General features: G+C 39.0%; 1 protein-coding gene across 2 annotated transcripts in view; it reads left to right on the top strand.

The window, feature by feature from the left end:
* Positions 1–13,706, top strand: part of SDAD1 (SDA1 domain containing 1) — a 29,105-nt gene extending 15,399 nt beyond the window's left edge. For both annotated transcript variants that reach the window (XM_055313101.1, XM_055313103.1), the window contains 10 exons: positions 101–159; positions 915–991; positions 1,166–1,263; positions 1,368–1,444; positions 2,107–2,233; positions 4,201–4,295; positions 4,432–4,622; positions 4,732–4,816; positions 5,651–5,812; positions 9,714–13,706. In XM_055313101.1, the coding sequence (XP_055169076.1) occupies positions 101–159; positions 915–991; positions 1,166–1,263; positions 1,368–1,444; positions 2,107–2,233; positions 4,201–4,295; positions 4,432–4,622; positions 4,732–4,816; positions 5,651–5,812; positions 9,714–9,761 (1,019 nt within the window). In that variant the 3' untranslated portion in view covers positions 9,762–13,706. The remainder of the gene's footprint in view (positions 1–100; positions 160–914; positions 992–1,165; positions 1,264–1,367; positions 1,445–2,106; positions 2,234–4,200; positions 4,296–4,431; positions 4,623–4,731; positions 4,817–5,650; positions 5,813–9,713) is intronic.
* Positions 13,707–15,866: the final 2,160 nt, after the last annotated feature.

Here is a 15,866-nt window from a genome sequence, read left to right on the forward strand (position 1 = left end):
GCAGTAGCATAAGGTGAGAACGTGCTTACCATGTTTGCTATAGTCCTGAGAGACACCACGATAAACTGACTATGATTTTTCTGATCTCTTATATTTTTAGAAGTAACAAAGATCCTTCTGTTTGCTGCCCAAGCATCTCATCACTTAGTACCCCCAGAGGTGAGAACTCTTAAACCTTACTTTTGTCTGCATAGCAGTGCCACTATTAAGTATATCATGGTAGCTTTTCCCGCAGGGATTGCTGTCTCCTGCTCCTCTTTCTTCAAAATGAGAAGAGACACTAACTCTTAAGGAGATAGACACAGCAGTTTAGTTACAGAAATTGAAAAAAAAAAAAAAAACATTTACTATGGAAAAGTAAACTTCGTTTTAGATAAGTTGATGAGAATTCTGACTTTAATTGCTTAAATCTTTTGTTAGGTCAAAAATATCAGTAAATTAAAGAATCATCAGCAAATTTTTATAGTGGTTATATTTTAAAGCTCATAATTCCTTTCTTTGATTAAAATAGCATTGGGGGGTGCCTGGGTGGCTCAGTTGAATAGGTGTCCAACTTTTGATCTCAGCTCAGATCTTAATCTCAGAGCCATGAGTTCAAACCATGCATTGGGCTCCATGATGGGCGTGGAGCCTACTTAAACATAAATAAAATAAATAGCATGGGATTGTCCTGGGTCAAAGCAATTTTTAAAATCCATATTGAAAAATAATATTAAAAGCAAAATTTAATCCAAGGATAGTCAAGAAGACTGAAACCCAAAGTATTTTTGTCTTCCTCAGTCTATTCCTTCCAACTCCCAAACTGAAGATGATTGTTTTACTGTGAATAGTTTACTGTTCCTTCATCCTCAAGTGTTTGGGTAGGTAGAGACATTTTATCAACAGTCATCCCTTTTCTTTTATTTCCATTTCAGATCATTCAGTCAGTGCTCATGACTGTGGCCAACAATTTTGTCACCGACAAGAATTCTGGGGAGGTCATGACAGTAGGGTATGTAGAATGTGCCTAGAGGCAGTGTGTCTGTTTTTAATGGACAGTTGACCCTAGAAACCCTATGAAACCCAATTTATATACCTTTTGAGACTTATCTTTTTAGGAAACTTTCTTAGATTTAACCATCTGAGATTGCTGTTTGGGCTTTCTAAATTCATTTTCCTTTTTTAGAATCAATGCTATAAAAGAGATAACAGCTCGATGTCCTCTAGCCATGACTGAAGAACTTCTCCAAGACCTAGCTCAGTATAAAACACACAGAGATAAGAGTAAGATGCATGTTATTCTCTGTAGATCAAAGAATATCAAATGACTCTTTTTTTCTCAATACACTCTTTGCTCTGGAGTTTCTAATTAAAGGTGTTTTTTGTAGATGTGATGATGTCTGCTAGAACTTTGATTCAGCTCTTCCGAACACTGAATCCTAAGATGTTGCAGAAGAAATTCCGGGTAGGTGAAACATGCATATGTTGATCCAAAGGTTCGTATCTCAGAAGGTGAGAACAACTTCCTACAGTAGGAGTTTCAGCATTTGTAAAGCTTCCACTAAGAGTGTTGCTAATTTTATTCTTAAAGCTCAGAATACAATTGAAGTGAATACCATCGCCTTAACTATTTTGTAGTTGGCATGTACTCTTTGACACTGACTGAGTCTTAGAGACCTATCAGGCTCTTTAATCTTGAAAGCTTTTAACGTTGTTAACAGATTGGAATTCCAGAGATCCGTCAATAACTGATGCCAGTCTTGAACAGGCTGTTTCTCAGCCAGATAGTACCTCTTTGGAATTGGGAAGAAAGAGAAATGTGTATATGTAACAGAGAGAGATAGTGATCTCAAAACTTGAGAATTGGAGCATTGTTCTCTACTAACTCCGGGTTTCCTGATCGAATCAGAAGAAAGAAAATAGTAGGCAGAGTTCTGGCTGAGGGATTTACTTTGACCCAAGGCAGAAGTGGAGTGTTTTGTCATTTGATTACTTACATTGTTCATGCTCAGCAGGGAGTCTGCTTGGGGTTCTCTTCCTCTGCCCCTCCCCCCACTTGCACACATGTTTGTGCATGTGCACTCTCTCAAATAAATCTTTAAAACAAAACAATGTTCTTTGCTTTAGGGCAAGCCTACAGAGGCCTCCATAGAAGCAAGAGTGCAAGAATATGGAGAATTAGATGCTAAAGATTACATTCCAGGAGCAGAAGTTCTAGAAGTTGGAAAAGAAGAGAATGCTGAAAATGTTGAAGGTTCATTTTCATTTCACCATTATTCAAGATAAAATCACTCCTATACTGGATTTACCTTGAAATCTTTATGCTGATTGAACATTCATTCAACAGATATTTATTGAGCAAAGACTGTATGCCAAGCACTATTACCAGCTTTGGGAATCAAAATGGGCATGGTTCCTGCTCTTAGGGACCTTGCATTATAGTGTTAATGTTTTATCATGTCCTCAGGGTAGCTACCCCTTACCAAGAGCATACTGAGCACTTGGACAAGACAATGGTTTTTTTGTTTGTTGTCTAGAAAAAACAATGAGGGTCAGTCCTAAGCAACCCTCCAAGATTCTCCTTGTTGAAGGAGAACACTTGTTGAACATATTGAAGAATGCTTGAGAAACTCCATTCTGATTTCCAGGGTTAGCCTTTATTACCTTGATTGCTGGAGTCCTATCTTCTTCTTACTAATTCATTCATTATATTAACAAAACTTTTTAAAGCATTACCTGTGAGCTGGCCTCTGCCGATATAAAGATGAATTGTTCCTGCCCTTGAAGATCTTTCATAAATAGCTTAGCAATAGTGTTACCAGGATTTATGATTGAAATGCTGAGCTATTTAGGAAAGATCTTCAAGGGCAAGAACCATACCATTCATCTTCACATTGTCAGGGGCTAGCTCACAGATAATGCTTTAAAAAGTTTTGTTAATATAATGAATAATGTGAAGAAGGGCAGGAGAGAAGTCAGGTGTACCTCAGAGGTTCAAAAAAGGCTCAGTCAGTTAAGTGTCTGACTCTTGGTTTCAGCCCAGGTCATTATATCAGGGTCTTGGGATCCAGCCCTGTGTCAGGCTCCCTGATCTTTGGGGAGTCTGCTTGTTTCACTCTCTCTGTCCCTCCATCTCCTCGCATGCTCTCTTTCTCTCTCAAATAAATAAATAAATAAATCTAATAAAAAAAAAGGATTTGGAGATGCTGATCCAAGAGCTGTATCTTGAATAATAAGTGAGGAATGGTAGAATAGTGGAGATTTTCCAGGCAAACTATGAGCAAAGCCCTGAAGGATTCAGGAAACTATTACAATGTAGGATTGGATATATAGCAAGATACCAGACTAGAGATAGAGTTGGGGCCTCAGCAGGAGTGGTTGTGTATACACCATACCGAAAAGCTGAAACACTTTCTTATGGGGACTAACTGAAAAATTGGAAGTGTCTGTAATTTTAAAAGTTTATTGTGGTGACTTCATTAAGAACTATATTGCCTCTTCACTGAGGTGTCTGCAAGGTTCTTTCACATCCAGAATATTCGACTTCAGTTCTCTGAATGACTTTCTGACTAGTTTCAAGAAACATGTTTAAAGCTTTTTTTTTTTTTTTATTTATGATAGAGAGAGAGAGAGAGGCGCAGAGACATAGGCAGAGGGAGAAGCAGGCTCCATGCACCGGGAGCCCGATGTGGGATTCGATCCTGGGTCTCCAGGATCGCGCCCTGGGCCAAAGGCAGGCGCCAAACCGCTGCGCCACCCAGAGATCCCCATGAAGAAACATGTTTAAATACACTTAGACAAGTTGTCAGACATTTGCTGTGAGGCCAAGGTAAATGTCTAGGTGCTATTTTCATGTACATGGTTTGATAGAAAGAACATGAGCTGTAGGCTCAGACATGATTTTCATAAATGTGTGCATTGTAGGCCACATTTTATAGCAGTAGAGTAGGCATCCTAACTTACAGGGTCTGTTCCTCTTCTGTTGAGTCATGAAAGTTAAAGTAATTATAAGGTTTTAGCTCATGGTAGACACATAGTCAGTGCTTATTTCCCATTCCATAAATGAGTTAAATTGATGTGGCTTATTTAACAATAAATATTGCTCAATTCTTGGTCAGTAGAACGCCATTGACTTTGATACTTTACTTTTGCTTGATTTATTTCAACTTACTGTGAGTACACAACATAAAGTGATAGTACTATCTCTTGTTTTTCTCACAGATGGGTGGGAAAGTACCAGTCTCAGTGAGGAGGCAGATGCTGATGGTGAGTGGGTTGATGTGCATCATTCTTCTGATGAAGAGCAGCAAGAAATAGTAAGTCCTGAAATTTCCTTGTACAAGCGCATCACTCTTGCATAAACTCTGATGTTTATTAAGACCTAATTTACGCTAGGCTTTATTGGGGAGCTATGCTCTTACTTGAGCTAAACTTTTGTTGTGTGGTTTCAAGTTCAAGAAGCTCAACAGGATGCCCATGGAGGAGCGGAAAGCCAAAGCTGCAGCCATTAGCACGAGCCGAGTTCTAACTCAGGAAGACTTCCAGAAAATCCGCATAGCCCAAATGAGGAAAGAACTCGACGCTACCCCAGGGAAAGCCCAAAAGAGGAAATATATTGAAATAGATAGTGATGAGGAGCCCAGGTAAAACAACACATACACCAGGTCTTCTTTAGTCAGCTCACATGATGATGAAAGTATTAGGGAAAGGAATTCCACCCTAGTTTCATATTATATTTGTTCTTCACCCCAGGGGTGAGTTACTTTCTCTTCGGGACATTGAACGCCTTCATAAAAAGCCAAAATCTGACAAGGAGACAAGACTAGCAACAGCAGTGGTAAGTGAAGCTTATTATTCTCTGTTTCCTCAAACAAAAAGCAAATAAGATAAAAAATGAAATAAAATGAATAGCCACAGAATGGCAATATTTTATTTTGATGTTTTAAATAAAGGTATAATTAACAGAATAAAATGCACAGGTATTAGGTGTTCTGTTAAATGAGTTTTAACAAGTTGATAGCCATGTAACCACCATCCAAAACACCGAAAGACACTAGGTCATGTTCTGGTATCTGGGAAGCTCAGTACATTTATCCGAGTTATTAGGAAAGCAGGGGAATGTTTATAGTCATTGAAGAAAAGCCTCTGGTAAGGTGCTATGGCTGTGTGTGATTGCGCATCTCTCACATTTCCAACCACCTAGCTTTTCAGCTTTATGTCTATACCTTTATTGTTTTAGGCACAACCCGTACTGGTTTCATATCACCCTGTGCATTCCATTTGTACTGAAACGTGTTTAGATAAATTTAAAAATCTATGTTCATTATTCACCACCTTCCCATATTTTATCCTACTTTCTGAACTCCTCTACCCTTCCCCTCCTTTCTCCCACCACAAATGCCTTCATCCTGCCAAAAACAGCTCATCAGTCTCCCTTTCTAGGAAGCTCCTCTGATCTGACTGGCTGAATTACACCATTTTCTTCCACTGAGCTTCCCTTGCCCCATTACAGTATATCATGGTCATTTCTTGCCTGGAGTGAGTTCCTGGGGAGCAAGGACTGAGTTCCTTCCATCTTTTTGTCCTTGGCATCCATAGGAGTGCCTAGCATAGAGGAGACACAATTGTGGGTTAGATAACTGTTGAAGTATTTTTGTGTGTGTGCTAATAGGCTGGAAAGACAGACCGAAAAGAATTTGTGAGGAAGAAAACCAAAATGAACCCATTTTCCAGTTCCACAAATAAAGAGAAGAAAAAACAGAAGAACTTTATGATGATGCGATATAGCCATAACGTCCGGTCAAAAAACAAGCGTTCCTTCCGAGAAAAGCAGGTGAGTTCAACTTGAAGCTTGATTGGTTAGAATACTGTTGTCATTTTAAGACTTTACTCTTAAGACAGTTGTACCTTCAGGACCTTGTGTTATGTGTGTCTTAGGATTAATGGGGAACATAATTGGAGAGCATGGAGAGGTCGAAAGTGGTGAGGACATGTAAACTATATATTTGACGTGGTTGAGATTCAGCTGTGTGACCAAAGGGGAGTCCATTTTCTTCCTCTATAACTAAAAGAGTGTAAGCAAGATGGTCTGTAAGGTCTTCCCTCTGCTAAAATTATTGATGTTGCATCTGTGAAACATAACATGATCCTTCCTTACATGCTCTTTTGCAAAGCTTTTATGTTTAAAGATTTTGGGAGTTTCATTTTATCTATTTATGGTCTTTGATGTGTAGTCCTGTGTTGCTCAGTTGGCTTGCTTATTTGAGTAATTTATTATAATAAATTCATGTTTTCATATTTTTATCTATGGGGAGTATACCAGAATATATGTAAATGTATTCTGAAGGATGGCCAGAAAGTCAAGTCCAAGAATATACCAGTATTTCTAAGTTGCTAGCCAAGGATGAGCCTGCCAGACCAGAATGTTAATGGCCAGCTTTCCAAGGCAATATTCCATCTGTGGGGGCACCAAGGCAGTATTAACTGAATTAAGGTGCCATTTAAAATCTACCTGTCTGCTTATTTCATTTTTCTGGTTCCTAAACTGTGTCCAGCAACATTATGTAAATAATAAAGTGACCTGTATTTTGAATAAAGATTGTTAAAATTGAGTTGAAAAGGAAGGTGCCATTTCAGATTTTAAATATCTGTATTTTGGGCTGCTTGAGTGGCTCAGTTTATTAGGCATCTGAGTCTGGATTTCAGCTCAGGTCATACTCTCAAGCCCCACCTGTTCATCGGGAGTCTGGTTGGGATTCTCTCTCTTCCTCTGCCCCTTCTCCCCCACCACCTCTACTATCCCCCCCTGTCTAAATTACGTAAATAAGTCATAATAAATAAATATCTGAATTTTATCAATTCAACTTAAATTCATAGTTGAATTGATGCAGTCCATTAGCTTATCCTTCAGCAGACCTTTATAAGATTTTAGGGTTGAGGAATAGTAACCACTGAGTTGCACCATGGTTTTTTCCTTCCTTCATTATGAAGTTTTTGTGGTTTTGCTACATTTTGTGACTGACCCCACTCCATACTTCCTCTGTTGTTTTGGAGAGATTTTTTTTTTGGCATGATCTGGAAGCCTTGCTTTTGTTCCTTGCCAGCAACCCTTGAATCATGAAACTTCTCTCTCAAAGATGAAAGAATTTTTTATTTAAGAGTAAGAGTTCATTAGACATATGCATTTGTTGGCTCAAGAATGTTTTCCCTTGTCGTGTAGTTTTTTTGCCGTTTGGAACCTGAAATTAATCAGAATTTCTAGTATGTATCCTTGCCCTATATTTTCTTTAAGGTCTCTAAGTTATAAAACTTGACTCTAGGTTTCTAATTTTCTCTTATTCTCTCCACTCTAGACTACCACTCCCCAATTGAAATTCAATATAAACCACATATATAATTTTAGAATGAAAAAGCAAAAAGAAAGAGATGAAATTAATTTTAGCACTCTATCTTATTTAACCCAGTACATCCAAAATGGTATCATTTCAATATGTAATCAGTATAAAAATTATTAATGAGATGCTGTACCTTCTTGGTTTTGAACTATTTGAAATCCACTGTGTGTGTTACATTTGTGGCACATCTCAGTTTGGACTCGCCATTTTTCAAATGTCCAGAAGCCACATGCAACTAGTGACTACTGTATTGGACATGCAACTTTAGAGCATCTCCCAAACTGACCTGTGATTCTGAAATAGAACAACCCATTTCAGTCCAACTTTTGTGTGTTTCTTTTGCTATTCACACAGAGCACTTCACTTCTGACATTTATGGTCACCAAATGTGTAGAGTCTTTTTTCCCTATACATGCAATGTTCTGTAATGCTGGCTAAGTGTCCTACAATTTAATTTAATTCTGACATTGTTTTTGTGGAGATAGTGTCAGATCCCACAGGTTAAGGGCTCAGTCCCATGAGATTGCACACACACACATAAATTTCAGAAACCAGTCACAAGCCCAGGTGATAACCTGTGTTTCTGACCAGTGACCCTTTCCTTAGGTTTCATTAAGTTGCCACAGCTGCTCATGGAACTCAGGGCAACGGTTAAATTTACTAGTTTATTAAAGGATGTGATAAAGGATACAGATGAACAGCCACATGAAGAGATACATAGGGGCAAGGTCTAGGAGGGTCCTGAATGCAGAAGCTTCTGTCCCTGTGGACAGAAGTGGAATACATTACCCTCCTGGTGTAGATGTATTCGCTAACCTGGAAGCTCTCAGAACCTCACAGTAAAGGGATTTTTTTTTTGAAGGCTTCATCACATAGACGTGATCAATTATTAATACCATTTCCAGCCTCTTTCCCCTTCTGGAGAAATGTGTATGTTGGGGGTGGGGGTTGCCAAAAATCCAAGGTCTTTCTTGGGCCAGCCCCCATCCAGCAGCCCACCTAGTTGCCTCATTAGAAAAAAAAATATTCTCCTAGTGGTCTTATCACTTAGGAATTACAGGGGTTTGGGGAGCCCTGTGTCAGGGATAGGGTCAAGGACAAATATTAAAACAAGATGCCCTTATCACTTAGGAAATTACCACTTTTAGGAGTTCTGTGCCAGGAACCAGTGGCAGAGACCAGTATATATTTTCTATTAGCTCGTGCACCTTAAGCCCTCTCTGAGAAAGCATCACATTTCATACCCTTATACCCCTCAGTGATACTTTATTTTTATTTTTTTAAAAGATTTTTTATTTATTTATTCATTCATAGAGATGCAGAAAGAGAGAGAGTAGCAGAGACACAGGCAGAGGGAGAAGCAGGCTCCATGCAGAGAGCCCGACGTGGGACTCGATCCAGGGTCTCCAGGATCACGCCCTGGGCTGCAGGCGGCACTAAACCGCTGCGCCACCGGGGCTGCCCCCCTCAGTGATACTTTAACATGCCTTGAAAGTGTACATAGGGTCTTACTGCAAATTTATAGAATATAAAAAAAAGTTGAGACTAGAAAAGGAACGTAAAGCATATGGCAGAGAAAGAGAGGAGGATCTTACAGTGAAACCTTTGGAAAGGTAAAGGAAGAGGAAGGAGAATATACTGGTTCCTTATGTTCAAAGGGTGACATTTGGAGGGAGAAGGGAACTGAGATCTGTGTGAGAGTAGTGATAGCTTGTGCTTTATTACAAAGTTTAATAAGCAGAATTAAACCCATGTAACCTTGGATTATAACATCATTATCCAACATATAGTTTTTACCACGTGCCTTGACTATTCTAGAGCTTTGTATTTTTTTAGATTAATCAGTATAGAACAATATGAGCAGGTACTATGGTTTTATATTTTGCAGATGAGAGAATAAGACAGATGAGTCTGAGAAATACTTCTTCAGCCATACAAATTAGGTTAAAATGAACTTGTTAATTTGTATACCTTTAACCCTTAGCTATTCTGACTATCTACAAAGATGTACCAATTCCCAGATATGAATAAAGACAAGGAGTTAATACCTTAAAATCATAAAATGCAGATAGTTTGAACATTTAGCTAGAGAATCAGGTGACTTCCACCCCAAAAAATGCTTTAACAAAGCAAACAAAAAACACTTACCTTGTTGAAATTCAAAAGCTAGAGATCTTAAAAAATTTCTAGGAATCAAAGTGGTGCTTGAGAATTCATGGACTACTATCCAATACACACACACTTAATAATCTCAGGATGATTTGTTGATTTAGTGATTCTGTTGGTATAATGGGATACCCAAAACTTCCCATGTTTAGATTTTTTTTTCTTACATTCCAGCTGGCACTACGAGATGCACTTTTGAAAAAGAGAAAAAGAATGAAGTAACCTCCGAGCAAGTCTTCCATTCCAAGAAGAATGCTAAATTTGTATCATTATTTTGAAAATTAGTTAATCAAGCATGCTTACATTAAAAAGTCCTGAAGGTACCATATTGTGAAAAACACAGTAAATTTGGTAGCAATTTAGTATTTCTGTTTGGAGTTGGGTAATGGGAATGTTTGGAATGTAACCAGTAGTGGTGTTGTAAAAGCATTTTCATTTAGCATTCATGCAAAGAAAAATATTGTTGGATGCCTACTAAATGTCACTGTAGATACAAAAATGAATGAGCCATCACCCCTCACAAAAGGCATTCACAGCCTATTTGGCAAATTGGAGGGGGCGGATGTGTATTGTATGTGTATTTATGTGCAGTGTAAATAGTTCTCTAGTAAAGATAGGTCTGTGCTTCTCTGGGGTCACAGAGGCTTCTACAGGGCATAAGAGTTAAACATTTTCTCAACAGGACAATGTTACAAGAGTAAGAGATTCTTACTTGTATATAGGCTTACCTGCTAAAAAACAGGTCCCTGCTGTACAGATTTTATGTCGCCAATTTAGGTCTAATTTAGTCCATCCAAAAAAGTTTACATATTTTTTTGAATGCCAGGTACAGGCTTTTCGGCTAAGACCTCACTTTTTAAATTGCCCTAAGTATAAATAGGAATCTTAGAGTGTCTAGTTCGTCATTTAGGCCACCATAAAGGAATAAGAAATCAGATTGATTTCCTCAGTCTGTCTTCATGCTCTAGTATTTTTAGCTTGCTGTTTGCTTTATCTCAATAAAAGGTACCTAATGTCAGATAGGTACTATTGTGTGTGTTAAGTGCCGTGTTAGGCTCCCTCCCCTAAGCATGTCTGAGTGGATTTCAAGGGACACAGAGCCATGGTCAGCCTCTCTGTTTGCAAGTCATTGCATTTGGAAGTAGTCTGATGCTTTTGCCTTTGATTTCCTAGATCATATTGTGATAGATGAGAAAATTGTTGCTTGAGAGTAAAAGGCAATTTTCTGTCTACCCAGAATTAGAAAGTAGCTTCGAAAACTACTTCTCTTATTCACTTTCTGTGTTCACTTTTCCACTCCAAGTCCAAAAGACTTTGGTTTTATTTTGAAACTTTGTGACCTTCCCCAAAGATGCCCCAGCTCGCTAGAGATTAGTTGTGAAAATCTTGAAGTTTAACATTGAAATTACACTGGCCTGGTGAGAGGAGTTCTGAGTTAACTTCAGCAACTTCATTGTTTAACAGGAAGTGTCCGGTGCAAATTTGAATATTTCAGACCTGAAACTTCTCTCTCTCTCTCTCTCTCTCTTTTGTTTGCATTTTTGAACTGGGTGTCTCCTCAAGAGAGGTAAATAAAATTCAAAATGGCATAGCAGCTAGGGTTCACAGCTTTGCTGCATGACTTGTGATGGTGTCTGGAAGTCATCCTTCCTTTGGACTTTCCCACTCCACTTAGAGGCCAGGAGGCCAAAGTCCATTCTGTGCTCTGACTTCTGTACTACTGTGGCTTCACCTTGCTCTAACTGAGGTTTATATGCAAGATAGAAAAATATCTCATTTAAAAAGGTGAAAGTCTTAACTCTTATTTCTCGAATGCATAGTATCTTAATTCTACCCAATTTCCTAATAAAGGAAATCTTAGAAATCTTCTCTTGCGAATATTTACTATAAATTTGAAGATCAGATTTTCACAAGGTTGGATGCTGTCAACAAAGGCAGAGTGGTCTTTCAGGGTCACTTTTACCATAAAGTGATCATCAGAGTCTGAGCATCAGCTTTTCAATCTCCATTTTTTTTTTAATTTTTATTTATTTATGATAGTCACAGAGAGAGAGAGAGAGAGAGAGAGGCAGAGACACAGGCAGAGGGAGAAGCAGGCTCCATGCACCAGGAGCCTGACGTGGGATTCGATCCCAGGTCTCCAGGATCGGGCCCTGGGCCAAAGGCAGGCGCCAAACCGCTGCGCCACCCAGGGATCCCCTCCATTTTTTTTTTTTTTTTTTGTCAGTACTAAGAATGGATCCATTTCAGGGATGAGCTCCCATATCCAGGCTCATAACTTATGTATAAAGTGATGTGTAATTCTAGAATGCTGATGTATTTTGTATGTGATCTCAGCAGAGTCATGAAATGCAGTCTGTTCTCTGCTCTATCACTAGTGCTAGTTCAGTGCCCAGGATGTTAGGTGCTCAGCAAGTATTTGAATATGTGATTTTTTTTTCCAGTCAGTTCTCTCTGTAAATATAAGACCACCTACCTCATTGATTGAGAATTCTGAGAATGTTAGCTAATTCTTTGAAAATGTATCTCTTTAAAGTGTCACATGGCAACCCAGATTGTTTAGAATATTCTGTTCTTCAAACCATTTTAGATAAATACATTTTAAGCTTTGTTACCAAGAATAATAAGGCTCTATCAGTGACATCCTTTCATAGCATAAAATAAAACTAAAAATTAACTATTGTTTATTTTTTTTAATGAGATTTTAAAAATATCTTGAAAATGAATAGAAAAGTAAGGCACTGACATGGAGCTTTTTCTCTTTTATAAGGAAATAAACTTTTCTTCCTAGTACAATCTTTGGTCAGTACTTATTTAAAAATGCAGATAAGAACAAAGCGCAGCTAATTCTGTACTATTTAAATACCATACAAATGTTTGTGTAGGGCACTTCTTACGTGGTAATCTTATTCTGCAAATTCTTTCATTGTTTTGTCAATCCAACCTCAGTGTGGAGATGAAGTTACAATTTATCTGCATGATGGAATAATTTGAAGCCATAAAAATGTTTACAATAGGGAATGCTTACAAATGAAAGGAACAAAATAACAAAAGTATTTATAGCATAATCAAATAACACATGTAAGAAAATGAATAATAAAGGCCCAAGAGGAAATACTCTGTTGTTTATAAAATGACACTGTTTTAACTTTGATTTCAGTAGTTACTAGAGAGGTTAAGGTTGTTTCACATAGATTTTTGTCATTTGGTTCTTCTTTTACAGCTTTTTGGTGTTTTTTATTATTGATTTGTAGGAGATCTTTATATATTCTAGATACCAATTCTTTGTTAGTTACTTATGTTACACAAATCTCCACAGATAGCCAGTGCCATCTACGTGATAAACTTTGTGATAAACCCAAATATACCTTGGGTCTGGGAATTTTCAAAACCAGTCCTGGATCCTTATTTTAAAAAATAGCCAATTTTTAATTTGAAGGTTTATTTATTTTAGAGACAGAGCAGGGAGGAGGATTTTGGGGCAGAGGGAGAAAGAATCCTAAAGCAGACCCAACTGAGTGCAGAGCCCAAGGCAGAGCTCCATCCCAGGATCCTCAGGTCATGACCTAAGCCAAAACCAACAGTCAACCGCTCAACCAACTGAGCCACCTAGGAGACACTAAATAGACTTTTTTTTTTTTTTTTTTAGCAGTTCTAGGTTCATGGCAAAACTGAGTGCACCAGAGTGATGCAATCATTGCAGTTGATGAACCTACATCATTATCACCACAAGTCATAGTTTACATTAGGGTTCACTCTTAGTTTTGTATATTCTATGGTCTAGACAAATGTATAATGATATTTGTCCACCATTGCAGTATACAGGGTAGTTTTAGTGCTCCTACAATCCTCTCTGCTTGTTTACCCCCCTTTCTTCCTGACCCTTGGCAACTACTGGTCTTTCTACTAGCGTTTTGCCTTTTGCAGAATGTCACAGTTGGAGTCAAAACCTACTGTTTTCATATCGGGTTTTTTTTTTTCCATTTAGTAGTTTGTATTTATGTTTCCTCCATGTTTTTTCATGGTTTGGATAGTTCATTTCTTTTTAGTGATGTAACATTCCATTCTCTGGATATATTACGGTTGGTTTATCCATTTACCTACTGAAGGACATCTTGGTTGCTTGTAGGTTTTGGCAGTTATGAATAAAGCTGTTATAAACATCTATGTTCAGGTATGGACATAAATTTTTACCCCTTTGGATTAGTATCAAGGAGAGCAGTTACTGGATCATACACAAAGAGTTTATATTTAGTTTTGTAAAAAATTGCCAAACTGTGTTCCAAAGTGGCTGCACCATTTTGCCAGATCCTTTGTAACAGTCCTAAGCTTCTCTCACATTTTACAATAAGCAGGAAGAAGGTAGGTGACAACTTCAATATTTTAAAGCTGCGTTGTTCTCCAGTTACATTGTCTACCTTCGGTATTACTGCGGATGACAGTTGTTAAATGTTCTACTATTAAGTAACAACTGCTGTTCTCCAGTTGCCAGTACATGTTCCTCACTTCCCCTGAAACTAATACAGGCAGTCTCCTTAAAGGCCCTCAGACTTCTCATAGTCAATTCCAGGAGCATTTTTTTTTTTTTAAGATTTTATTTATTTATTCATGAGAGAGAGAGGCAGAGACACAGGCAGAGGGAGAAGCAGGCTCCATGCAGGGAGCCTGATGTGGGACTCGATCCCAGGACTCCAGGATCACGCCCTGGACCAGGTGCTAAACCGCTGAGCCACCCAGGGATCCCCAATACCAGGAGCTTTTTAGGCTTTCACTAATACTGTTCAGAGTCCGTCCAGTTGCCACCTACTGCTCCATTCCAAAGCCATGCCTACATTTTGAGGTGTCAGGATGGTAATACTCCACTTGTGTTATTAGTCTGTATTAGTTACCTACTGCTGCATAACAATTTGTCAAAATTTAGTTGCTAAAGCAATGAATATTATTCTGTAGCTTCTGTGGTTCAGGAATTTGGGGGTGGCTTAGCTGGGGCTGGGGGACCCACTTTGAAGATTGCTCATTCGTTTGACTACTAGTAAGAAAGCTCAGTTCCTCTCTGATTCTTGGTAAAAGGTCTCAGTTCCTCAAGACAGGAACATTTTCACAGGACTTTAGTGTTCTCAGGGCATGACAGCTGGCCTCCTGCAAATAGTGCAAGGAGGATGCCTGCAATGTGTTTTGTGGTCTTGTAAGCCAGATACCACCACTAAAGCTGTATTGTATTCATTAGAAGCAAATCATTAAGTATAGCCCATAGTCTCAGAGAAGAAATAGGCTCCACCATTGCATGAGAGGAGTGTTAAAGAGTATGTGGCTATTTTTTGAAACTACCACACTGTTTTTAAAGTGAACAAAATGAAATGCAAGTATAAAAACATTATGTCCCATGTTTCTGACACAATCATTTACCTTCGTGCATTCTCCACAGAGGTTTTTATTTATTAGAGACAAAGAGAGGGATCCCTGGGTGGCGCAGCGGTTTGGTGCCTGCCTTTGGCCCAGGGCGCGATCCTGGAGACCCGGGATCGAATCCCACATCGGGCTCCCGGTGCATGGAGCCTGCTTCTCCCTCTGCCTATGTCTCTGCCTCTCTCTCTGTCTCTGTGACTATCATAAATAAAAAAAAATTAAAAAAAATTAAAAAAAAAAAAGTTTTAGAGACAAAGAGATGCAGAGACACAGGCAGAGGGAGAAGCCGGCTCCATGCTGGGAGCCGGTCGCGGGACTCCATCCCAGGTCTCCAGGATCACACCCCGGGCTGCAGGCGGCGCTAAACCGCTGCGCCACCGGGGCTGCTCGATTTCCCTTTTAATGTTTATTTTAAACCGTCCTATAGGGCAGCCCTGGGCTGCTCGATTTCCTTTTTAATGTTTATTTTAAACCGTCCTATAGGGCAGCCCTGGGCTGCTCGATTTCCTTTTTAATGTTTATTTTAAACCGTCCTATAGGGCAGCCCTGGGCTGCTCGATTTCCCTTTTAATGTTTATTTTAAACCGTCCTATAGGGCAGCCCTGGTGGCGCAGCGGTTTAGCGCCGCCTGCAGCCCGGGGTGTGATCCTGGAGACCTGGGATGGAGTCCCGCGACCGGCTCCCAGCATGGAGCCGGCTTCTCCCTCTGCCTGTGTCTGTCTGTCTGTCTCTCTCTCTCTCTCTCTCTCTCTCTCTCTCTGTATTCTCATGAAGAAATAAATAAAATCTTTAAAAAAATAAATTATAGCATGTATAACCTCTTAATACTAGAGGAATACAGATTATGAAGCTCAGCTTGTGAATAATGCCTGGCAAACCACAATGTAGATTCGTTCATTGAATACATTTTATGATGGTTGT

The sequence above is a fragment of the Nyctereutes procyonoides genome, unplaced genomic scaffold, assembly GCF_905146905.1.
Source record: "Nyctereutes procyonoides isolate TBG_1078 unplaced genomic scaffold, NYPRO_anot_genome, whole genome shotgun sequence".
Lineage (NCBI taxonomy): Eukaryota > Metazoa > Chordata > Mammalia > Carnivora > Canidae > Nyctereutes > Nyctereutes procyonoides.